Source organism: Juglans regia, chromosome 8, assembly GCF_001411555.2.
Source record: "Juglans regia cultivar Chandler chromosome 8, Walnut 2.0, whole genome shotgun sequence".
Lineage (NCBI taxonomy): Eukaryota > Viridiplantae > Streptophyta > Magnoliopsida > Fagales > Juglandaceae > Juglans > Juglans regia.
The window spans coordinates 3305861-3332624 of NC_049908.1; the positions used below are offsets into that span (position 1 = coordinate 3305861).

General features: G+C 35.2%; 2 protein-coding genes across 2 annotated transcripts; one reads left to right on the plus strand and one right to left on the minus strand.

The window, feature by feature from the left end:
* Positions 1-3504: 3504 nt before the first annotated feature.
* LOC109013840 (transcription factor bHLH35-like) lies at positions 3505-8189 on the plus strand. The gene is made up of 5 exons (XM_018996094.2): positions 3505-3776; positions 3880-4042; positions 4257-4490; positions 4651-4821; positions 7802-8189. Exons 1-5 carry the CDS (start codon positions 3694-3696, stop codon positions 7889-7891), a joined length of 741 nt encoding a protein of 246 aa, XP_018851639.2. The 5' UTR covers positions 3505-3693; the 3' UTR covers positions 7892-8189.
* Positions 8190-9989: 1800 nt separating this feature from the next.
* LOC109013752 (DNA ligase 4) lies at positions 9990-25492 on the minus strand. Its single transcript, XM_035693004.1, has 27 exons — positions 25065-25492; positions 24890-24981; positions 23279-23364; positions 23048-23184; positions 21835-21909; positions 21522-21613; positions 21253-21324; positions 20371-20450; positions 20243-20280; positions 20140-20146; positions 19812-19973; positions 18969-19044; positions 16614-16738; positions 16491-16525; positions 16335-16393; positions 15874-15957; positions 15361-15456; positions 15213-15261; positions 14974-15061; positions 14632-14832; positions 13542-13667; positions 13312-13411; positions 13126-13231; positions 12765-12895; positions 12472-12633; positions 11604-11759; positions 9990-10868 (listed from the first exon to the last, which is right to left on the minus strand). Exons 1-27 carry the CDS (start codon positions 25407-25409, stop codon positions 10130-10132), a joined length of 3519 nt encoding a protein of 1172 aa, XP_035548897.1. The 5' UTR covers positions 25410-25492; the 3' UTR covers positions 9990-10129.
* Between the last annotated feature and the right edge of the window lie 1272 nt (positions 25493-26764).

The window sequence follows — 26764 nt, forward strand, 5'->3', positions numbered from 1 at the left end:
TACTATAAATACTCCACATGCTAAACAACTTAAAATACTTTTAATGGGACCCACAAACCCACTTCAATCTCTATTCATAACTATTCACAAACATTTTATAATATTTATTACTATTATATATAAATAAAAATAAAAACACTATAATATTTATCACTATTAAATATAAATAAAAAATAAAATCACTATAATATATAAATGAAAAATAAAATCATTATAATATTTATCACTATTATGTATAAATAAAAAATAAAATCACTATAATATATAAATAAAAAATAACATTACTATAATATTTATCACTATTATATATATGAAAATAAAATCATTATAATATTTATCACTATTATTTATAAATTAAAAATAAAATCATTATAATATTTATTATTATTATATATAAAAATAAAATAAAATCACTACAATATTTATTAATATTAAAAAATCACTATAATATTTATTACTAAAAATAAAATCACTATAATATTTATGGGACCCATACATTTTTCAACTACCTATCCAAAAGTCAACAACTCAACATACTTCACAACTCAAAATACTCTTAATGGGACCCACAAACTCACTCCAATCTCTACTCATAACTATTCACAAACATTCTCAACACTTCTCAAGTATCCTCACTACCCAAACCCAAACATATCCTTAGAGATTTAGGCTATATCTGGGTACTTAAGTATCCTCAACACTTTCTAAGTATTATCGTACTTTTGAAAATACTTCACATGTCAAACAACTTAAAATACTCTCAATGGAACCCGCAAACTCACTTCAATCTCTACTCATAACTATTCACAAACATTCTATAATACTTATCACTATTATATATAAATAAAAAATAAACTATCACTATAATATATAAATAAAAAATAAAATCATTATAATATATAAATAAAAAATAAAATCACTATAATATATAAATAAAAAATAAAATCACTATAATATATAAATAAAAAATAAAATCACTATAATATATAAATAAAAAATATTTATCACTATTATATATAAATAAAAAATAAAATCGCTATAATATATAAATAAAAAATAAAATCACTATAATATATAAATAAAAAATAAAATCACTATAATATATAAATAAAAAATCACTATTAAATAAATAAAAAATAAAATCATATAATATATAAATAAAAAATAAAATCACTATAATATATAAATAAAAAATAAAATCACTAAAATATATAAATAAAAAATAAAATCACTATTATATATAAATAAAAAATAAAATACTATAATATTTATCACTATTATATATAAATTAAAAATAAAATCACTACAATATATAAATAAAAAATAACATTACTATAATATTTATCATTGTTATATATATATAAATAAAATCATTATAATATTTATCACTATTATATATAAATTAAAAATAAAATCATTATAATATTTATCATTATTATATATAAAAGTAAAATAAAATCACTATAATATTTATTAATATTAAAAAATTACTATAATAAAATTATTATAATATTTATTACTAAAAATAAAATCAATATAATATTTATAGGACTCACATATTTTTCAACTACCTATTCAAAAGTCAACAACTCAACATATTTCACACATCCAAACAACTCAAAATATTCTCAATGGGACCTACAAACTCACTCCAATCTATACTCATAACTATTCACAAACATTCTCAACACTTCTCAGCACTTCTCACTATCCAAACGTACCCTTAATAGTGATAAATATTATAGTGATTTTATTTTTTATTTATATTTAATAGTGATAAATATTATAGTGATTTTATTTTTTATTTATATATTATAGTGATTTTATTTTTTATTTATATATTATAGTGATTTTATTTTTTATTTATATATTATAATGATTTTATTTTTTATTTATATATAATAGTGATAAGTATTATAGAATGTTTGTGAATAGTTATGAGTAGAGATTAAAGTGGGTTTGTGGGTCCCATTGAGAGTATTTTAAATTGTTTGGCATGTGAAATATTTTTAAAAGTATGATAATACTTGGAAAGTGTTGAGGATACTTTAATATCCAAACACACCCTTAGTCGTCAATTAAATAAACTATTCAATAGAGTTTTTTTTTTCCCTCTTGACTCGTTATTGACACCCTTGTTATAACATATATATATATATATATATATATATATATATATTTATATGCTGCACCAAGTGTCCAGTGCTATTGTTAGATTTAGGTTGATGTCATTTCTAACAATCCAAGAAAAAACTCAAGCCACAATTAATGGATTTATTATTTATATTTGTTGATTACAATCAAATTCCTTGAAATATTTCTAAAACTCAATTCCACCGAATTATGAAGAACATATAACATATACGTGTGAAACTTGACATTTAATATTGTGCCTTTATACTATTCATTCTGTTTTACTATATATATTTTTTAATTTGCCTTATTTATTCACAATAATCTATCTTGCCTATTCATTTGCTTAGCAAAACACTTCAATTATTTTTTCATGGTATATAGAACAAAATCACACTTTTCTAATTAACTAATAATTAAGAATCTTAAATCATGTTCGAAAAGTATAAAATTCTCAATTTTTTTTAACTATTAATCCAAACATCTTTTCACCAAAACAATCATAATTATAAAGCACATGAGAATTGTTACAACCACAAAAATATCTTATAAAATAAACTCAAAATTGATATAATTTTATATGATTTGTTAGATCTATTTTACAATAAAAATAGTTTTACAATTTAACGTACGTACAACTTCAAACAACGTCTTTAATTTGTGAGTTTACTTTTATTAAATATTTTTGTAGTTAAGTTATTTATTTAAAAACATATATATTAACTTGGTTTTCATAACAAATAAAAATTTAAATAACTTTCACAAAACTCATAAATATTACTCCTAAAACATACTTTCAATTGGTCCCACCACTTTTCAAATAATTTCAACATTTATAGGGAAAAAAAAAAAAAAAAAAAACTTAATCTGCGCATACTTTCAATGGGTCCCAACACTTCAGAAAAACTCAATGAAATCAATTTTTAAGAATTTTCGAAAAAACTTTAAAAATTTATTACAAATAACAAAAATCCAACATCCGATCCAAGCATATCTCCTAGCGTTCGTGACAAATATAGAGTGGTTAACCGAAGCCAGGGGGGGAGAAGAGAGAGAGCGAGTGTGACGCTCCCCTATATCCGTGCAATATTACAATACCAGCTCTCTAACAACCAAAACCAATTTGATAGGATCGTAAAACACACGCGCCATAATAGAAAGTGAATATATATAATATAAATAGCTGCTTCCCTGGTCAATGTAGATGTCCCTATACACGCGGCATCGTAGACCACATCTGGCATTCTCATCGGACGCTGATAAGGAGGATCTTTCTAGGAAGCACAATCAGCCGCAACACAGACAGAACATGGGTCCCTCTTCTGTACGTGGCCTTAAAATCCCATCTCCATTGTACAATCGTCCATATTTAAAAGGCCAGCCCCATGTGAAAATGGAAATTCTCCTCTCTCTCCCCTCACCTCCCCTCCCCTTCCTTCATCCTCTACTCTTCACAGTTCACAAAAAATCTCCGCGACCGATCATAGTATTTTAGTTTTTCCCTATTTAACTCTTTCTCTGTTGGTTTGCCCCCACAACGACAAGAGTATATATTTAGCCATGGACAACATCGGCGAGGATTACAAACAGTACAAAAATTATTGGGAAACCAGCATGTTCTACCAAAGTGAAGAGTTTGATAGGTGTGTATATATCTTCTTCTTTTTTCTCGCACCGATTCTTCAAAATTTTATGGTTTTCTTTTTTTTCTTTATAAAAAAAAATCTGGGGTGCTCGTCATGCCAGCTGGGGATTGGACGAGGCGTTTTCTGGGTACTATGATTCGAGCTCGCCGGACGGGGCAGCATCGTCGGCGGCCTCGAAGAACATTGTCTCGGAGAGGAACAGGAGGAAGAAGCTGAACGATAGGCTGTTTGCACTTAGAGCAGTGGTCCCCAACATCAGCAAGGTGTGATGCACTAGTCTGAACTAACCGTACGTTGCTCACTAGGAATATATAATTCAAACAGTAGTTAGTGATGATGTTCATCACTTTCGGCCGTTGAAATGTTGAATTATATATACCTAGGCTGGCTTAGTTCCTTTTTTAAAAAAAAAAAATCTGGGATTCCCTTTTTTTATGTGTTAATTTGTTCCAACATCCTTTTGTTTACGTTTATTAGATGGATAAGGCTTCAATAATCAAAGATGCTATTAAATACATCCAAGAGCTCCAGGAACAAGAAAGAAGAATCCAAGCCGAGATAATGGAGCTTGAATCCGTGAAATCGAAGAAAAATCTGGGTTATGGCTTCGAGGAAGAGCTACCCATCTTGTTGAAATCAAAGAAAAAGATCAGAACTGACCAATTTTATGATTCTGGGGGATCAAGAACTTCCCCTATTGAAGTCCTTGAAGTGAGCCTCTCTCTCTCTCTCTCTCTCTCTCTCTCTCATACACAGATAAAGATAAATATGATTTAAATAAAATATTCAACATTGCATATTTTTATATGGTTTTGGTATTGAAATTAATATAGTTGAAATAATTGATGGGATGGGGGAGTCATGAGTGCAGCTTAGGGCGACTTACATGGGGGACAAAACTGTGTTGCTGAGTCTAACATGCAGTAAAAGAACAGATACAATGGTGAAACTCTGCGAGGTCTTCGAATCTTTGAAGCTTAAAATCATTACGACGACTATCACCGCTTTATCTGGGAGGCTTGTGAAAACAGTCTTCGTTGAGGTCAGTCCTCCTCCTTTTCCTTGCTTTTTTTTTAATACTCTGATCTTCCTATCAAAATCCCACTTTTCACAATTAATTTCTAAGCACATTATAACATATACTACTCCGGCCTGATGATCAGTTGCTAATTAAGAACCAGCATGCGCGCGTGTGACATGCATATCTTATGTGTGTGTATATATATATGTGCATGTATATGAATGTATGGCTAACATCATATATGTTAAATGTTCTAAAAGAATTAGGACGCAACCAATGGCTAGGGTTGAATTTGGGTTTGATCCTCTTTCGAATTTTTCTTGATCATAAACTATATGGACGGTTGGATATATATATATATATATATATATACACACACACCAGCTTGGGGATCGAGGAATTAATATTATGGTTAAAAAATGAATGAGAGAGAGGGAGAAAAGGAAGAGAAACAGCTGGAATTGTGGGGCATCATGTACTAGGAATGAATATTGATAGATCAACTTTAATTAAAGTGGATCAGCAATAATGTGAGTTTGATATGGCATTTTTATGGGAATGAGATGAGTGGTCATGTAATCCAGAGTCCACAGTACTCTTCGATCGAATATAAACATGAGTAGATGAGCAAAAGTGAGGAAAGCGGCACCTGAACCCATCATCAGATTTCCACTTTGAACATAAATGAATCTTTTGCGGCCTGCCTTCTTTCTTTGCTTTCTTTATTCTTTTTTTTTTTTTTTTTTCTCAACAAGTAATTCTAATATTTGTAAGGGTTTTTGCAACTATTCCTATTTTATTTGGTTATATATATATATATATATATATATATATGGGTGATCAATTTGTTTTTGAAAAAAATAGTTGAGATAAGGTTGGGAAATTAATTAGGTTTTAGATTCATATATATATATATAAACAAGCGGCATGTGATCATAAATAGGAAATTTTAATGTTTGCAAACTGAGGTATATAAAGACGTAGTACGTACTCATTGAAAAGATAGATTCTTTTTCCTAATCTTTACAGTGGGATTTTCACAGCTAGCTCTGCAGAATCATTACACATTTTTTCCCCTAATTTCGAGACAAAGTATATATATATATATATATATATATATATATTGATTAATGGTCCCCTTCTTTGAAAGCAATCGTTAAATGATTATGTTTGTGATCATCTTGCGGCTGCTTGCAGCATGAGTAGCGTACGTTCATATATCCCATGCATCATGCAATATTAAGTACTATATACTGGTCCCGCGGGAGTGGTTACCATCCACATGATGCTCCATTAATTCTTTCTTAGTTTCTTGGACTGGTTAATTAATTACTTAATTACATATATAAATATTCCATGTTTTTTAAAAAAAAATATTTACATTCGGTTTTGGATTAATTTATTGGTTAATTTCTTTTTGGTAGTGAGGATTAATTTTTAATAAAACCCTTAGATCATCTGTTCATATATATTTTGGCTACTGGCTTAATGGGAGGTAGCTTTGCCATGTAATGACAAATTATATATATCCCGCCATGCATGCATGCATGCACATCTAATTATATAGATTTTAGATACTACTATTGTTGCAATAATATTCCACTCGATGGTGAATCTGAACAATTAAGCAAGCAAGAAACGCACGCTTAATTCCCTTATGACTCATGTGACTTTTTTAAGAGAAGGCCAATTTGCCATTTTGCATTATTTAAGGAATGGAATAAATAATATTGGTCTGAATTAAACGTGTATATATATATATATAGTGTGAATATATATATATATATATATATATATATTCAATTTGAGTATGAATTCTAGAACGACATGATGAAGTACTGGTTTTGTCATTGTCAAAAACGATGTGATCGATCGATGTTTTCTTAGGTCTTATTTTTCAACGGCCAAATTTCTTTGAATTTTAATTTCTTGCATGTTGCGGTCGTTTAAACGTTTAAAGCAATATTTTCCAGTGCATGGGGTCCAATTCAGATAAAATAGTTGTTCTTTGACATTAATGGACACTACCAAGAACAAAAAATACTTTTCGATAGTTCGATACACGACACACGTACGTACACGATTAATTAGATGGTCAAATGTTTGAAAAAAGTAGTGTTGATGCATTATGGGTAATTGTTAACAATTTTGGTCAGCATCTAGATAGGTCAGCATGCATCTAGTACTACTTGCTATCCGATTTATATTTGAAAGCTCCAATATTTTCTTAAAAAGATATCACAATATATAGAATATATATAATTATTTGTTTCTTCATATAGAAATTAATTTCCAGTATAATTTATTTAAATCTGCATTCAACTGGCTAGCTAGCTCGAGGGTGACTAGCTCTACAGCTATCCACCATTGATTGAAAAATCTAATCTTCAGTAGTAGTACTGCTTCTCTAGTATTAATGGTTGAATTGGGAATCTTCCAAATAAGTTGAGATATCTTAAGAATTTTGTCAAAACTCCGATATTCAAAGTAATAAAAAGATGATAGACATACATAAAATAATAATAATAATAATAATTTTGTTCTCACTTGTGAATTTGCTCAAACAAATATATGAAACGTTTTACTTCGTATTTCTGTCTTTTTTATATATACTTTATGATCTTAAAACTCAGATTGAAACTCTTAATTATTTTTGTTCTATAAAATGAAAGCATCACCAGATCATCAAAGAGAATATGAATTGAATGGACTGGAAAAAAAAAAAAAAAAAAAGAGGAAGAAAAGAGAGGAGATTGGCATTTTAATACTTACACTAATCCTATATATCTAACCAGTTCTTATGTAACAGTAACACTATACAGTGCTAGAAGATCAAAATTGAGAGCAAAGAAATATATATCCTCATAATTTGTACATTGCTGAAGGCACATAGATAGATCATTAGGGGAAGTTATTTAATAATGCTTTTTCTTTACATGATTTAACAGTAGAGAAGATAGGAGATCTGGTTTTCAGAAACTCGGTTCTGTTTGTTGTGCAGGCAGAGGAAGAGGAGAAAGATCAGTTGAAGATAAAGATAGAAACAGCCATTGCAGCTCTCAATGACCCACAAAGCCCTATGAGCATCTAATCAGAAGTAACATGAGATGAGACCCAAGTTCGAGTCAGTCCTCTTTAATAAAGGGTGGGGATGTTTGTTCACTATATATGGCTTTTCATGTCTTGATCTGAGAGAATTATTTCCTTTTCACTCTTTGTTGGGGTTTTAATCAATGGTTTCCACGAAAGAGGGTCTCAATCTGGTGTTGCTTATTGGGAGGAGAAAGTCGCAGTTTTTTAGTACCCATCATATGTCATAGTTCAGTTCATAGTTTTATGCTAGTGTTACCTGAACAACCTTCGTCTAATAAAACTTGCGTTTCATCGCATCTCTCTCTCTCTCTCTCTCTCTCTCTCTCTCTCTAAGCTGTTTCATCATTCATGTAATAGCTTCAATCGACTTCTTTAATATAAATAAAAATAAAAATAAAAAAACCTGGACAATGTAATCGGATGAAATCTTATTTCAAGCTCAATGAGACTGAAAATGTAATTTTTAATATGATTCGTTTACCATTTAGTATAAAAGAAGTTCTTCCTTGATCGAGCACCATTAATTTAATTTAAAAAATGATTTATTTCCCTTGATGGGGTTGGAGCAAATCTTTGTTTTTCCATTTCATCCTGTCTTCTCTGCAACTTCAATGGCGCAAGTGTCGGTTGTGATTTAAGCTCTTTCTCTGATTCTCTCTAATGCCTCTTCAAACGAAGGAGAAGAAGATGATACACGTGCGAATAATCGATCGGCTATTGATACATATAAAAAAAAGAAGCTACTGTGGAGGGTCAATCGCAAGATGCTACGAGTTTGTGGAGAGAAATTGAGATACGGGGATTATCAAAATTTTGGTAGGTATGGTGATTATAGGCAGTATGAGAGTCATTGGGGGATGGGTCCGTGCCGGAGATGCCGTAGAGGGATGAAAGTGGGGTTAGATGGACAGGAAAGAGAGGGAGAAATAAGATTCCGGCGGAAATAGTTGAGGTGAAGCAGGAGGGTTGATAAAGAATAGGCCGAGAGAGAGGACCAGGTCAAGTTAACGGGACTAGCTGCTGCTTACAGGGTCAAGTAAGCTCTATTGGGAAATAGTGGTGGAGGTTGTGTAGCAAAGCACTATTGGGACTGTATGATGTGAAATTCACTACTGTTTTATGATAGCAAAACTGAGATCACAAGTAGAAAAAGAAACCTCACTGCTGAGCTAGACTCTTGAGTCAATATTTTTATTTTCAACTTTTTTTATCCAATCGAGTCTTGTTTGAATAGCGAGATAAAATTAGATAGTTTTAAATAAGTTAAATAAAATATTATTAAAATATTATTTTTTAATATTATTATTTTAAATTTTAAAAAAATTAAATTATTTATTATATTTAAGTCAATATTTTTATTTTCAACTTTCTTATCCAATCGAGACTTGTTTGGATAATGAAATAAAATGATATAGTTTTAAATAAATTGAATAAAATATTATTTAAAAAAAATTAAATTATTTATTATATTTTATGTAAAAATTTAAAAAAATTATAATGATGAGATGATTTATATAAACAGATAAAATCTTATTGGATCAATTTATGATTGATGGGTGACTGAATTAATGCGTTATTTGTTTTTATTTTTTATTTCTTGGTTCTCATAAGAGTAATATGCTTTATTTCATCACTTGCATTTTATCTCTATCATGCTTCTGCTGTGGCCTGTTTCGACCAAGGGGAAACCTTCAACGCTGCACAAGAGGAAGAATCAGATCTGTTACTTATTCTATGACATGAAGCAGAAGAAATGCAACTATCAGGGCGGCGTGCTAAAGGCTTTCCTCACCAAAGCCGAAACACAAGCCGAGTATGGATGGTGACTGCTATAAGTTTTCTTTTCGCTAGAAAGAATTCTCTCACATTATTTGTAGCAAACTCTACCTTGTTTTTTTGTGATAATTTGTTTCTTTGGGAAGCATTTCTATTTCGATACAATCGTTTCCAAGCTCGCTATGACAAAATTGCTAGCGGGATCCCATACTTTGGATGGGAATGGCGTGGTGTTGTTTTCTACTGCCACGTGAGCAGAGATACAGGGAAAGAGAATGTCAAGCCACTGCAGAATACCGTGGACACTGGACACAGCGAAGTTTCCCCCATTCCGTTCACTTCTTATACCGTATCCAGCAAAACTTCAGGCACAATATACACACTACCAGTTCTTTCAGGTGCTACAAAGGGCAATACAATTTAAATTATAGAACTTAAAAGCCAAAGCAGCTATCATATTTTACCAATCCTTGAGTAACTCACCAGCAACATCCTTGTAGCTTACCTTCTTTTTCTTCTTAGGCTCTGCATTGGGATCCAAGGGTTGTGTCTCACCATCAGTGACAGTAATCGTATCTTTAGCCCTGGCTGCCGTCACTCCGAGACTTGGAATCATGTCCAATAACATGGCTTGAACCGGATCAGTCATAACTTCCAACTTCTCGGACCTCTCACTGTGTTGGCTACTTAGGGTTGTAGTCAATCCCACTTCAGGAACTTTGTCGTACCACTTTTGATATCCAACATCCTTTTCAACCTCTTGCTCAGCCACCTTGCCCCTAGGTGATGATTCAAATGCTTCTATTATTTCAGTCTCTTCGATTTCTGAGCTTCCATTGCCTGCCATTTCATGAGTTCCTTCCATCATTTTGATCTCTTTCCCGTGCGTCTTCTCATCATGAGATCCACTTTCGTCTGATTCATTATCAGATATTTTAGCAGGTCTCTTTCCAATACGTGCCCGTGTTCTCCGAGCTTGAACCATAGTTGTTTTTCCTTTAAATTTCCTGCTTGTACCAGCAGGTCTTCCTCGTTTCCTTTTCCCCACCCCCTCGTATGAGGCCAAAATTTTAGGTTTCGCTAAAGGAGCTTCCTCTCTTCCCTGTTTCCTTCCATCAGGAGAACAGTGCATATTCTGTTTTTCTTCATTATCCGATCCAGAAAGAACTCCTAAATCCAGGTCATGTTTATCATGTTTGCTGGGAAAATAGTGACACAGCAAAAACGGCTATATCAATTGGAACATCTAGCAAAGAAGAAAAATAACATAGTAGACAGCATCTGTATCGAGCAATAAATATGGCTTTACATTCCCGCTAAAATTTTAGTAGTTAAATTTAATTATGATGTCTTGTCTCTTAATATTCCAAATACGGATGTTTAGACGTTTCCAATCTTCTTCAGTAAAAACTCAGTCCTTCCAAATGGAAAGTTAGAACAAATTTATACAGCAACCAAGATGAAAATCAATGCTGCAATGATCTAGAAAGTAGTTACATGCTGGAGTATAGGGGCCATAATCTGATTGGAGTCATTGGACCAGTGTATTCAAAGTTAGATTATGCTGCAGGGCAAAACAGACTGTCTATTGTCCAAGGCCAAGTCTGGCTACACCAAAAGGATGCTCAAACACTAAGAATTAACATAATGAGTCTAACCTGCCCCTATAACCTACCTTCCTTATGACGCAGGATTTTTGCATATAAATTTGTGACTGATTATTTAGTTATTTATTTTTACTTTCTAGAAGAACATTGTTGATTAGATCCACAATCTGCACAAGTTATCTATCTTCCAAAGTAAAAAAATAATATGGCAAAGTCGGGGGATTCTCCATGCTGACTATTTGAATTGAGTCCGACTGCTAAACTTACAAGTATTACAACTATGCAACGAGATGCCTTATTCTATAAGCTAAAGACATTGGAACTCACCACTCTACAGTGTTTGAATTGTGCACCCCAATCACCTTCAAGCTATATGTTTCTTCTGGCAATCTTTGGTCCCTCTCCAAGCAGTCTTCCAACCATTGAGATTTCACAACATGCAACACTTTGTTCCATAATAGATGCTTCTCCGACAGAGATAAACTATCATAAAAGGGAAAGAAGAAACAAGGATCTCATTTTAAGCTCTTCACATATGGAGACAGCAGTTGCAATGAATAAAAGAAAGCCTTTGGGCCTTGGGTCTTGTGGACAAGGGGTCAGTACGTCTTATAGGTCAAATGTTAGTAAGTGGAGGAAAAATAATAGATATAAATAGAATAGGCAGAACAATGGAAAGAAAAAAAAACAGTTTTAACAAGCATAGTAATAGTTGTGGTAGTCATGTTACTGCCAGTTAATTTAGACTGTACATGTCACTTTTGACAAATCTGTGATTCACTTGTCCTTTCTAACAACTCAATTATAACAAAAACCATGTATTAGAATATCGTCAAAGCTCAGAGACAAATCACAAACTTAGGTTATCACAGCCTTATCTTGATAAGCAAGCAGTAATGCATTCTTAAAACCACTTCCTTGAATGGAAATCAAAGAATTATCCTGAATAACTAAGTTCTCAGCAAAATGTTGTAAATCAAGCCACATCAGATAATATAGGCACACGACTGTCAATTTCATTCAACTGGTGAAATAGATGAATGACTCAATATCTTGTCAAGTTTATTTAAATGCAGCTAATGCCATGCCCTATGCTATGATTTAGCACATGTCGTCGTCATCTGACTATAACGGAAGTGACTACAACCTAAATAAGTAAATATCCTTGATCGATCACAGAGCACCATAAACATACCCTTTTGATATGGTTCCAAAGTCCACATCAAGACCTGGTACAGAAAAGACTACCAAATGGGTAGCAAGAGCAAGACTGCTACTGACTTTTCCACCAGCCATGGAAACCTCAAGCTTCAACCTCCTTAATGCAAGTCTCCACAGAACTTCCCATTCTGGATTCCTTCCAACAAAAATTCAAAACAACAGAACAACTGTTTGGGTGAACAAACTATCCAGAACACCAAGTATATAAGTTTATTATTTGAGAACTAGAAAAGCATAACATATATAGTAATTGTCGACAACTCTTACAAGGATGATATTGAAGAGTGGAAGTAAACACAGCAGCCATGAAAGAGAGACCATTTCTTCTTTGGACAGTACTTCTTCTTATAGTAGTCGATAGTTTTCATATCCTCAGATCTGTTCACATTACTTAATAGCTGGAAAGAATGAAACTATATAAATCATATCATTTTTTTCAAAATATTGATCCGAGTTTCTTCATGAGCACTCGTAAGTATTCCAAAGGCAAAATGGATGCACCAGAATTTCATACCAATGCTTCTTCTCCTCTTTTCCATATTTTTTTTATTGTTTCCATTCATGGTATAGCCATTTCATGCACAAAATAGTACGAATTTAAAAAGTATAAAGAAATGTTCAGATCTACCTGTTTGATGTCCAGAAGATCAAGATCCTGATAGTATGAGTCAGAAAATTCATCAATGTCTTCTTGTAACTTCTTCTTTGATGATTCAGAGAGGAAAAGGAAGTACCTGCAAGAGAAAGAGTAAAAAAATTGTAGTAGGGTATAAGGGCTTCCATAAATAAGTTAAGATTAAAAAGCATGACTAACTTTGGCTGTAAATGGAGAAGCTTCTTTTCTGAGCAGCAATCCAATACCCAAGAACAATGAATAATATCACCACAAAGTTTTGCTGCCTGATACTTAATCCCTGCCAGATTTTCCTTTTCTTTATGTATTCCAACCAATAAAAGATTTGCATTTGTAAATGCATATATGTGCGTGCTTGTGTGGGTGGTTTTGGCAGAGAGAGAGAGAGAGAGAGAGAGAGAGAGAGAGACCCTTGCCATCAGCTGCAACACAATGGGTAACTGATTTATTCAAATTCATCGAGAAAGTCCCTCCATTCTCAGCAACCATTTTGTGCAAAGAATCAAGAGAGACGGTTGATGGAACATTAACAAAGTCTAGATGTCAAGGAAGATTAAAACACCATCAAAAGGATTAACAACTGGGCAGATACCAACCACAATGAAAGCAGAACAGTGCATTTATCTCCATCATTATCAATCTAGAAAAAAGAAGACATGCCAACCAGATACGAAATCAGAATTTGCCTAAAAGTATTTACATTTCTTTGCCTTCTCTTTTCTCCCTCTTATTGGACCAAACAAAATGTGTTTCCCGGACACTAGTATTCAAATACAATATGCAGCATGACATAGTCACAACTATATACTTATTTATGTGAGCACAGATAATCACATGGCTTGTGCATGACCAGATTTTGTGAGGGGAGTGTGGATTAAGACAACTTCAGATCCAGCTGGGACTGATTCACTTAGAAAACTGAGTCTTCCCAATCTTTTGTTTTCTTAGCCTCAAAGCTATATTAATAGGCAAGAAAAATTATATTTGCTTACCAATGTGAAAAACAGACACTCCACACTACTGACATGGCACGATTTAATTTGTGAGAGAATTTATTTTTAAACTTCTCTTGCAAATAATCTTGCCATGTTAGCTGTGTGGAAGGTATGTCCATGTCGGCTTGGAAGTAGGGCTCAAAAGGCAATGTGTTGGAGCAGAAAGAGAGAGAGAGAGAGAGAGATCACCAGGAAGGTCTTGAGGAAACATGTAAAATGAAAAAGACTTCTTTGGCCTTGCCCCAATCTTTGAAGGGGTTTATGAACAAGCAAATTCAAAATGCTTCAACTTTTTCTAAGCAGTTATGGCATCCATTCCCCTGCCCCAAAATGTATTTGTTAGAATATATATTAAATAATAAAATTTAAATATTTCCATAAGCTTAAGCTCTTGTGGATATTTAACAGTATTCTATGCAAAAAATAAAGCATCAAAGGTCAGATCTTTTGTCAATCCCATGAGGGACATGAAGTTGGTAAGTCTGAAAAATTCTCAAGAGGATACAAAACATCATATTCGAAAATATTGAGGAGCCCCCTTTAATGTCAGAAACATCAGTCTTTATCAAATGAGAAGGTACAACAGAGACATTCTTTTTCCCTCCCTTAGAGGATTTCAAGCGTTTTTGTTTACTTTCCTGGAGGCCACCATAATTTGTCCCCATTTGTGTAGTACCATTGCTTGAATGTACAAGTTCTACAAAAGCTGCAATCAAACAACATTTTATGGCACACTAATGCCTACCTCTGTTAAAGCTGAAGTCAAAGAAATATATTAGGAACTAAAATGAACGCCGAGTGAAATTGAAAACCTAGAGAAGCATTAGAACATGCGTAATCCACCTACATTGCAAATCAAGGCATTCGTGCCAAGGTTTGTCATATCTGACTCGGTCAATACGCGGAAATCTCAGGCTATATGGTGCAGCAAATACCTGCAAGAATGAACAGACCAATTATATAGTGACAGGTCATAGATAAGGTATGAGGCAATTAACTTTAGTAACAAACAGCCACCTTCCAAGTACAAAGTTGTAATAATGTTTCCTGTAAACCGAAAGAAATATTACAGTTTTGAGGACGCACCTCAGACCTTATAGTTCGGATATCACTAGTAATGGAAAGAATTATTGATCTGAAACAAGGAAGAACAAAAGCTCGTAACTAATAAGTTGATGTAAGAAAAAAAGAAAAGGAAAGCATCTTTCATTAGATGTAATATAATAATACTAACTTCTCAGGGCTGTCAATCCACACATCCGGTCTTTCTTTTGAGTTATTCGTTACTTGATAAAAAGTTGGTGGCCCATTCCTTGGGTATTCATATTTCCTGAGAAATCAGAGTGAATAAAACACAATATCCCCAGCAGATAGTATATCAAAACACCTAAAATAGTCTTGATGCCTATTAGCTTTGACGGGCCAGCCTAGGCAGGCATATCTTGCCTACTCCTAATATTTACCATAAACAGCAACCTTGAATGTCAGAATAAACTACCATCTCAATTGCACTTATCTCAGTGATCTAATAATGAAACTAAAGTTGGACCTGATCTGGCCCAAACCACTGAAAATCACTAATGAGGTTAATTTTAGGTCAAAAATCACAAACTGAGTGATCGGAAGGCAAACAACACAACCAAAGCTGTTTGGGTTGCTTTGCCACTAGTTCATGTAGCTTGTGTACATTTTAACCAATAAAGTGGATCAAACACATTTGTCTAACATCATGTTATCCAAGACGTACCTAAAATGAGGCTTCAATTTGGTTGCAACAGCATCCAGCTCCTCATCAGAAAGTCCAGTACCCACTCTACAGAAAGAAATAAATCTGCAGAACAAAATCTAATTAGAACCATTCATGGAATTACTGTGCATGAACTTTTTTTAAATATGCCGTAGGAATTTATTAGAAAAAGGGGAAACCTCATCTACACAGAATGAGTACATAGATCTCTTAAATAATTACAAATGAAAAGGATTGGAATCTATCTTTTCCTTTTTTAAAAATGCCCCGTTAACATGTTGATGAGGCATCTCTCATGAAGATTACTATTTTCTTTTGAAGAGAAGGGAGCTGTAAAAATAATGATAATGGTAAATCTGCCACAGTAAGATCATATACCATTACCAAGTTGTTGCTTCAGTATTTTACTGGTAAAAAGCTAATCAACATTCAGAGTAAAGCTAATTGTTAGAAAGTATTACCGCCTAGGGTATGTATTTGGTGCAGGACGCTCTGCAAGGCCCACCAAGAATTGAGCTACCTACACTATTTAGGAGGTCCATAAATAGTTTCTCTCATGAAACCTATATCAGGGCTGGGAAAATATTATAATAGATCAGAAAGGATGGTAAACTGACCTCCCCACCATGACGTCCCGAGCCATAGTATCCTCCTATCAAAATTGTAGGGAAGAAAATTTAGCTACAATATTGATTTGAAGTAAAAAATATGATAAAGAAATAAATAAATAAATTACAGACCTATAATAAGAACATCCAGATCAGAGCCAGCACGAATGTAGTCAGGCTTCAATTTCAACCACTTTCCACTCCGATCACTAGGTTCCCATTTGGAACCAGGGTCCTTTAACACAATCCCTTCATCTCTGAAAATTAAACCTAATTAATGCTTAGAATCACTCAAAAGTAATAGTACGGTGTACATCATTGTTTCCTTGTTCTATTACTTTTTTTTTGACAAGTAAGATATAAACTTTATTGATGTGAATGAAATAGGCATATACCTAGTACACCGGAAGTATACATTTGAACACCTAGATACATTCTACGAGTGTTAAACTAAAGATAGGAATTCATGTATATCATCCCCATTTAATACAATAGCTGAAAACCAAAGCAATAAAGTGTGCATAAAATAATTCTTCAGCTCCAACATTGTTCGTTCCTTGTCTTCGAAGCAGCGCATATTCCGTTCCGTCCAAATACACCACATGATACACAACGGAATCATTCTCCAAACTGCTGCCACTTGATGACTGCCCTGCAATTTTCTCCAACAACCCATGAGCTCCACCACTCTCCTAGGCATTACCCAAGCCACCCCGACCCGTCGAAAAATCTCATCCCATAGCCCTCTTGCTACATCACAATGTAGTAAAAGATGATCTACCGATTCTCCATTCTTCCTACACATGTAGCACCAATCCAATACAACACATCCTCTTTTCCTCAAGTTATCCGTGGTTAAGATCTTCCCAAGGGCAGCATTCCAAACAAAAAAAGCAACTCTAGAAGGCACTCGAGACCTCCAAATGTTCCTCCATGGGAATGAGGTGTGATCCTGAGAAATCAGAATTTTATAATACGCTTTTACTGAGAATTTCTTATGATCCTGGAGCCTCCATTTCAAGCTGTCTTGTTGTGCCATAGTAGACCCAAAAGAATGTAACAAGCTGAAAAAATCTGAAACCATAGATAATTCCCAATCATGAATATCTCTATTAAACAGAATATTCCACTGATGCGAGCCATGTGCAAATAATCGCACTTCCGCCACAGACACGTCCTTGTTAACTGCAATACGATATAAAGCTGGAAACACCCTTTCCAATGCGTGCTCTCCACACCACACATCTCGCCAAAAACTGATTCGGTTACCCTCGCCTGCGACAAAACGGATATGATTTACGAAAATAATCCACCCCTTTCTTATAAACTTCCATAGCCCCACTCCATGCCCCCCTCTCACTTCTTTAGAACACCAACCCCCCCAATCAACTCCATGTTTAGCATCTATTATTTCCCTCCACAAAGAACCCTCTTCCATATGATATCTCCAAAGCCATTTCCCCAACAACACTTTATTAAAAGTTCTCAAATTACACACACCCAACCCCCCATACTCAACTGGAGAACATACTGACTTCCAATTAACCAAATGAACTTTCTTCTCCTCCCCTAAGCCTCCCCATAAAAATGCCTTGAATAGTTTCTCGATTCTATTCACCACCCCAACAGGCATAGGAAAAAGGGATAAAAAATAAGTGGGAAGATTTGTAAGGGTACTCTTGATAAGAGTGAGACGACCCCCTTTCGAAAGATACACCCTTTTCCATCCAGCCAACCTTTTTTCTATCTTTTCGACCACCCCATCCCACATAGCTCTACTCTTGAAAGTAGCACCTAGCGGAAGGCCCAGGTATTTCATTGGGAGCGAGGACACCCTGCAACCCAAAAGACTAGCTAGATTGCGTATATTAGGGACCACCCCCACCGGTACCATCTCAGACTTGTCAAGATTCACCTTGAGTCCTGATACTGCTTCAAAACAAAGTAATAATGCACGCAAAGTTTGGACCTGACTCCTATCCGCTTCACAAAACAACAGAGTGTCGTCTGCGAAAAGATGTGAAATGATACAAGAGCTACCAGAGCCATTTCCCACCTGAAAACCAGATAAGAAACCCCCACTAACAGTAGCCTGCAACATCTTGCTCAGCGCCTCCATAACTATGACAAAAAGAAAGGGAGATAAAGGATCACCCTGTCGCAAACCCCTCGAACTATAAAAAAAACCTGCAGGAGTGCCATTAACTAACACTGAAAACCGGGCTGTTGAAATGCAAAAACGCATCCAGGAAATCCACCTATCTCCAAAGCCACACCTATTCAATGGATGCTCAAACCCATAAGAAGGGTGTATGTCACTTATAAGTACAAACCCAAAAGAGGGAACATCAGGCATAATGCAGCTGAATAGGCAAGATAAGGCATTTTTCATGTTCGTTATTGCAAGTTAATAACACAAAGTATAAGTCCCCTAAGCCCTAGATAGACTATACCATGAAGAAAACCTGATAAAAGAATAAAGCCGACCTATTCTCAATGGTTTCTTTGAAGAACCTCTCAACATCATCCACATTATGAGCAATAAGTGACCAACAAGGTTCCCCTGCACGAGCACAAATAAGACACCACATATGCATTATCATACAAAATCTGAGAAATTTCAAGATTAGAGATCCAATGGGGCAGGTTATGGGGAAGGATGTTGATTTTTGTGAAAAAAAAACATTAAAACCAAAACAACTTTTAGAAAAGGGATGGATGCTGGGCAAGGTGATGACAAGGATGACTTGATTAATCTGGGAAAACCTCCTGGCTCCCACAAAACCCAAAACAAAACACATTAAAATATTTTTATCTAAAGAATTATTCATTCTAACTACCCAATTTCACAATTAGAAACAATCATGCTTCTTCGTTTTCTTTCCCTTTAGTAAGTTACACAGACACCCACTGAATCTAGAACCCACAACCTCATCTTCCTTCTTTTTCTCACAATTAGAGAAGGAGTACCATTTGAGCTAAAGCTCTCCAAAATTACGAAAAACATTATAAATAGTAGCCTAAAACCAACTGAAAATAAGCTCCTAAAAACTGTTCACTTCTTAAAGTAGAGATCGGTTTCACCTACAACACAACCCATCGAAACCTAACTTGTACTAGCTAACATTGGATCATATAAATATTATTTACTAAGAACACAAAAACAATAAATCTACCTAATTAGCAAAATATAATTATAAATAATAAATAAATATTCATGTGTGAGAAAGAAAAAAGCTTTCTACTATATTTAGTGTGATCTAAACTCATATATCAATTTTTACCAGCTTTCTAATTTAGTGTGATCTAATCTCAAGTACCAATTTTTACCAGAAGGGCGGAGAATATTAAGACCAAGTCCAACATTAGGTACTAAGATTTCCAAACGACCCTTCAGAGGCTTCACAACTTTCTGCAGGAGCTCGTGCCGTTCCTTCAAGCTTTGGTGAATTACACTGGTATCCCCAACATAAAGAATGTCAAATGCAACATCTAGCCAATTTCATGTTAAGATACAACAAAGCAACTTTAACTAATGGCAATTTTCATCTCCAAATAAACAGAACCACTCATAAAAAGATTTTTTTCCTAAAAAGAAAATCGTATCAGAGTGCTAAACTAAATGCTGGACCTTGAAAGCACAGCACATAAAGGATACAGCACAACTGCATAAAATGGAAAGAAGAAAGAAAAAGCAAACATCAGCATCCTCGTGTAAAGATCCACACAGAAAGATAATATGTGCGTTAAAAAAAAAGGACCTGTCTATCACTGTCCAGTCCATCCTTTGCGGCCTTGGCTGTACAAAAAAGGATAAAATTATTTTCAATGCATATGCTCCAAGAAATGAGGAGAAAAATGAAGCTATTGAGTCAAAAGGTCAAAAAACCTATTTCCTGATTTGAACCAAACTCAGCAAAACGATTCAAAGATGTGTCCCAGACCAACATTTCACCATCAAGTATACATCTAAAAACATTACAAGGAGAAAAATTAGCCATTGTAAGAGATTCAAAATATTCAATGCATCACATTCTGTATTAAGAGGAGAAAGTTCAGGTAGATCGATTGGCCAACATTCACTCAACCTTCCCTAAGAACCATATCCTTGATTCCTTTTAGTGGTTTCGCCATGTTAATTAAAAGAATAGTACAGAATATAGATTGACAAATGTAAGGACCTACAGCCATTTACCATTCAATGATAAAACTAATTGAAAGTTGCAAAACATGCATGTCATGGACAAAGAAGACCACCACCAGAGTTTCTTTTTCTGAATGGAGGGAGGTTGGCCGTTTTAAAGTCCATCCATTGAGAAAATCTCATGAAAGCTGGTCATAGTAAATCATCTTTCAAAAAAAGAATCCCTGTGGCCATTTGGAGTAAGGTATGACTAGACGCAAGACAGAAGTAGGCACGATACTTAGAATGGCTCTTTCATTTCTCTACAAGGCATTCATTCCCCAATCAGACAAGTTGAAAGATACAAAGGTGTTCATTCCCAAATCAGACGAGGTTAGAGATACCAGGAAGCTCAGTTCCATATCCCAAGGTGGCTAGCCTCTTATCTAAGAACCTACATTGCCGGTGGGACAGATCATGCCTCTTCTCCGGTTCAATTATAAGAGGTGAAACAACAAATAAGATAACTAGAGCTCACCCAGTGCAGGTTGTATGTAAGACTTAGATCACAAACATGCGAAAATGCAGAAAAATCAGCCAGAAATAACATAAAAGAATTTCAAATAACAACTTGACATGAATGTGTACCTATCGACCAGAACATTTTGTATAATAACATCCAACATCCCATGCACGTATTCAGAGTGATCAAGAAAGTTCCTGCCAAAGTGAAAAAAAACTTATGGATCATGCAAGACCACGTAAGAAAAGTTTACAAAAATTCAGAAACTTCAAAATTGTGAAACCACTTGTATAATAATCGCCCAGGCATTACATAATTGCATGTTCAAAAGATGGAAAGCATAAAACTTAATCAACTAAGAAAAATGGGAGATAAGGAATAAGTGTGGACCTACCTTGAGAAGAAGTGTATCTCATTTCCATTCTTATGAATTTGAATGCGATCACCATCAAATTTGCATTCGGCAACCACTTCCTTCCCATTAAGCTAAATAGAGGGGACAAGGATGTCAAACTATAGTGCAGGGTTAAGACATATAATTGATGAAGAAAATCGTGTGTAATAATGTGCTTTTGTTTGGGGTTGGGAAACAAAATTTCAAATGGACAAATTGACAATGAGCTCAGTAAGATATAATCCAGCCTTTTCAAATGTCAAGGTCCTGAAAATATGTGATCAAGGTAGTTAAGTCTTTGCTGACCCAACACCTTTTTCCATGCAGCTGTAGCATCAGCAACTCTCATAGCTAGTTGTGGGCGCACAGCTTTTCCAACTTCAATATCCTGAAAATATACACGTGTCATAATTATCAGCAACACCATGAGTAAGCACATAGAAGGCAATTAAAGAAGTTCAACAATAGGGGACAAATCATTAATGGTTTAAACCACCTATGAACAGAGGGCTACAAGCAATAGTTCTTGTTATTCACCAACTGCACTGAATCTAAATGCAACTGTTTCTGCCTAAACAAAAAATGTATAATCCAATAACCTTTTACCAGTTCCAGCTTGTAACTTAAATTCAATCCAACTCCTACTTGAGTTTTGATCTTAAGAAATCTTGCCACAAGTCTCACTTGGCATTTTACCCTAATTTTTCTCAACCCAGAATAATCATAAAGAGCAGCATTTATTATTGGACCTTTTCCTTTGCATCTGTAAGCGGTTGAGAACAGAAGTAGGTGAAAACGTGGGTTGGGGGAGCAGGGGGGATACTTTAAAATAACAAGCAAATCATTTCCACAGAAATCCATATCTTGTGTGAAAATTAGGAGCTTAGAAAACACCTTACATAACAGTAGTTCTTTTGAAGGTGATGCAATTAAATTGGCTTTGAACACAATACATAGCATGGCTTTGAGCTTACCATCATATTACAACTCACACAACTGCACATCCCACATATGAATGTGAGGGCCTATGTGTGATTCTCCTAGTTCTCAGTTATTTATTAAAAAAAAAAAAAAAAAGTAACATAAATCCCACTCATGCAATCAGAGCTCCTGCCATTTTGTCACATACATCCTCCATGCCTGTTGTCACCTGGTGTACTTGGGTTGCACCTTTTCATGCTTTCTAATAAATTTTTAGTTATAAAAAAAATGTCTGCTGTACTTCCTTAGGAAGAGACATTTATGGCTCTTCATATATACAATAAAAACTTACAACCTTCATAAGCAAGAAGCTTACCAAAGTTTATCAACTAGAGAACTCCTTATACTAGCTTTTCTACATACACTTTTTAAGTCAAACCCTAAATACTAGCTTCATTTTATAACTTGTTACATTTCAACAATGTGGTATAAATTCATGTCCCAAATAACAAACCCCAAAAAGCACTAGCAAAAATAAACAAGATTAAGGTTTCTTTAACATAACATACGAAAAAGAGATTAAAGGGCATTGAAATGCAATGGACCTGGCGTTTATGCCTTTGTCTTCGACTCCTTAGCCTTTCACAAACCAATTTTAGGTCACATGTCACATTAAACAAGTCTTCAGCATCAGGATGGAACTCATGAAAAATGCTCTTTTCACTAATCCCCAGCTTCAAATCTGTTCTTAAAAAAAAGATAGATAACCAACGTAGTTTAAGCCTACAGAGATGAAGAAGATAATTCCACAAACTATAGACGTCAATAAAAAACACCTTTAAGAATAATCATGATAATCCACTTCATTTCCTGAGCATTTGTCTTGTTTATCAGAGTAGAAAGAACCGATGTCTTCTCAGCCCTGTTGCCATGTTTGTGCAAATAAAAAAACAAAATGAAAACAGAAAGATCAATATCACATAATGAGACAAAGAATAGACAATGATGAAGAAGGAACTGAGTCAAGTAATATATATCACATAATGGCACAAAGAATACACAATGATCAAGCAGGAACTGAGCCAAACAATCTACTACAACAGATTTGCTGTTAAATGAGCATGAAGAAAAATAATGAAAGGTAGAGATCTCTGAACAAAATGTTTGTAAAATAAACATAGATAAAACAGGGTGACCAACTATAGATCTAATAAATGATGCAGAAGAGAGGATGAGGACACTTAACGACAAACCTAATCAAGGTAAAGTTTTCTTCTCTCTACTTTTGACAAACATTTTTAGATAAAAGTAAATGCATTGTAGACTTGACATGTGTAGGGGTGGGTGCCGCCACTCGCCACCCTGTGTCCACCGCCCCAACCCCGCCTAGGCGGTGCTGGCAAACCCGCCCGCCCCATGAGGGGGCAGGGGCCCAAGCCTACCCCCCTCTGCACCCCAAGCTAGGCTTAAGCCCAACCCAAAATATATATATATATATACATACATATATTTTTAAACAAATATTCGTCGTTTTGGTAACAAATATTTATAAACAAAAAACAAATGCCAAAACAGTCTCCCCCCCCCCTCTCTCTCTCTTTCCTCTCTAGCCCTCTGCGCTGCTGCCCTCTTTACCTCTCGCAGTTGCTGCGGCGGCGCAGCCTGCGTCCTCTTCTTCTCATCCGCCTCCTCTCCTCCTCTCTAAATCTTCTCAGTCTCTCAGACCCTCTCTCCCTCTCGCAAGCGATGTTTATTGTGTTTAGGTTTTTGTTTTTGCTGGTTTAGTTTTTTTTTTCTTGTTGTTTCCGTCGTTCCAATTCGATGAATATTGTTGTGGATTTTATTTGTATTTTGTAAATTTGCTCATTGTTGTGTTGTGGTATTTTGTATTTTGTAACTTTGTTGGTTTGTTCATTGTTTCCGATTTGATGGTATTTTGTTGTGGTATTTTGTAACTTTGTTCATTTCCACAGTGTGTTTGAATTTTTTTGTATTTTTTCCAGCTGGGACAGCCCTGGGTGGGCGGTGGGCGGACAGACCATGGGTCCGCCCCCACACCCCAGCCCACGGATAGGGGACCCTGCCCCCGGGATGTGGTGGCCGATTCCGGGGGGCAAAACTCCCCAACCCCCAGCCCATGCGGAGGTGGGATGCAGGCAACCCCGCCCGGTAGAGTGCGGGTAGCACCCGTAGACATGTGCGCCATTTCCACATAAATATCAAGATTGCACATCTTTTAGGTTTTTTTCCTTTCTATGTTAATAACGAAATTTGTTTAAGGTGATGATATTTTTCTAACTCTAAGTTCCAAAAACAATTTTAGGCAATAACGAACGGCGCACCTTATTCTCCTCATGAAGATCCAGGCATGCACATTACACATATCTGAACAATGCACATTTGCCTTGTAAGAGCTATAAAGTAGAAACGGAAATCAAATGGTGTACCTATTTTCAGAAGAAGCCAAGCGATCAAGCAAATCGTTCACGTCCTGGATTGTTAGTCCACCGGAAGCCATCCCTTGCCTTGGCTGCAATACCTGTTTCCACGAAGAAAATTCCAAAGACTTAGTACCAAACGCCACTAAAAATAACAGTATTAATAAATCTAAGAGGGGGGAACCTCAGCCGCGACAAGGGAGAAGTTTCCGGCATTGGAGCCGGAGCGGGCACCGCCTTTGCGCCAATTGAAGAGGCGGAGGGCATCGTGGGAGTCGCGGGACATGCCGAGGGCGTCGATGAGGCAGGTGGCGAGGACGGACTCCTTAAGACCATAGTTGCCGCGCTCTCGGTCGAGGTTCGGAAGGATCAGGCGGATGGGACAGAAGTAGTTGCCAGGATCGCAGAAGGCGTCGAGGAACTTGCGGAACTTGGAACGCTTCTTGGCGGACGACTTGCTCCGCTGCATCCAAGTGAAGAGACTGCAGAGCACGCTGAACTTAGTGTTGGTCCCTGTCGGGTCCGTCATTCCACCAGAAGGATCTTCGGAACTCTCCGGCTCGTGAGTGCAGTGCTGTCTGTCTCCTCTGAAGTGAGAGTCTTAACACATAAAAGTGCGACTTTGATGTGATTCAACTTCAAGCGGAAGGAGAAATTGGTACTTTTCAGCACGCTGAGTCAAACCGCCCCACCGTTTTGTGCTTTTCCCGAAGCTTGCTCGCCAAGGAGGGGGGAGGTTAAATTGGTACTTTTCTGTACGAAGTGAATCACATTATTTTCTTTTTGTTTTTAATAAGTATCGGAATTTTTAAATATCTTTTGGTGACACGAGAGATGATGAGATAAAAATTTGAAATTAAATTAAAGATTTTTTTAATATTATATTTATTTAAAAATTTAAAAAAATTAAATTATTTCTTTTATTTTATATAAAATTTTAAAAAATTTGTAATAATTAAATTAAATAAGATGAAATAATTTATATAACTAATAGAGATTATAATTTGTCAAAAGCAGATCATTCGTTATCTTTTGAATAATATACACATATTTTTTATAATTTTATTTTAAATATAGAGCAATTCGTAAGATTATTTTATTTTAAATAATATACACATGGCAACTTTTTTTAAATATTTATTTAAATATTTTTAAATAATAATTTTTTTAAAACCATGTACAAGCAAGACAAAAAATTGGATCAGTGTGACAATTGATATACTTATAACATTGGTATATATGAGGAACCTCTCTCCCTCTCTCTCTAGAAAGACTTTCCATTCTCTCTAAACCTTCACTAAATATCTGGCTAGAGGAGGTGGAAGTTTCGGCTCCCTTCCCCTTCCCTCTCCCTCCGTGTAGTGTTTCGTTTAGTTTTTTTGTGTCTTTTCAGGCCAAATAAAGGATAATCGCATATTTGGAACATCCGGTATTCATCGGTCAGCACGCGCCCCTCCACGGTGTAGCCCAGTCATCGATCTTTAAGTCCACCAAATGCGACGCCAAACCGAGCGGCGAGTAGCCCGCACGTGCGGGACAAAATTTTTGGAGACGTTTGGTGCTTGGCTCTCACACGCCACTGGGAAGCCTTCTGCCAACTACACGAGCGGCGTTTCTAGGGCTCGTGTCCGGGACTTCCAAGATCAACCGTCGATTTTCCTCCTAGAGTGGCGCATGCGCCACAACAACTTCTTGAAGCACTGTTTTTTCATTTTTACAGTGTTTTCCCATTACATTTTATTTTGTGTCCTATATTTACTTTTTAGAAAAATAAAAATCCAAAAAATAATGTCTTCAAACCTTAGTCTGAATGGAGTGATCCCTCCCCCCTCCGCTTAAGCGGTGCTTATGGTGGGGTTAGTGCACCCTACTTCACTTAGGTGG

Bases quoted from the DNA above. Each gene is read 5' to 3' on its own strand.
- LOC109013752 (XM_035693004.1), bottom strand. From the start codon at position 25,409: ATGACGGACCCGACAGGGACCAACACTAAGTTCAGCGTGCTCTGCAGT. The intron at 16,526-16,613 runs GTCTGTAATTTA...CAATTTTGATAG, and splicing joins TCTGGATGTTCTTATTATAG to GAGGATACTATGGCTCGGGA. The intron at 13,668-14,631 runs GTATCCTCTTGA...CTTGACATCTAG, and splicing joins ATTTTCGAATATGATGTTTT to ACTTTGTTAATGTTCCATCA.
- LOC109013840 (XM_018996094.2), top strand. From the start codon at position 3,694: ATGGACAACATCGGCGAGGATTACAAACAGTACAAAAATTATTGGGAA. The intron at 4,043-4,256 runs GTGTGATGCACT...TACGTTTATTAG, and splicing joins TGGTCCCCAACATCAGCAAG to ATGGATAAGGCTTCAATAAT. The intron at 4,491-4,650 runs GTGAGCCTCTCT...TCATGAGTGCAG, and splicing joins CCCCTATTGAAGTCCTTGAA to CTTAGGGCGACTTACATGGG.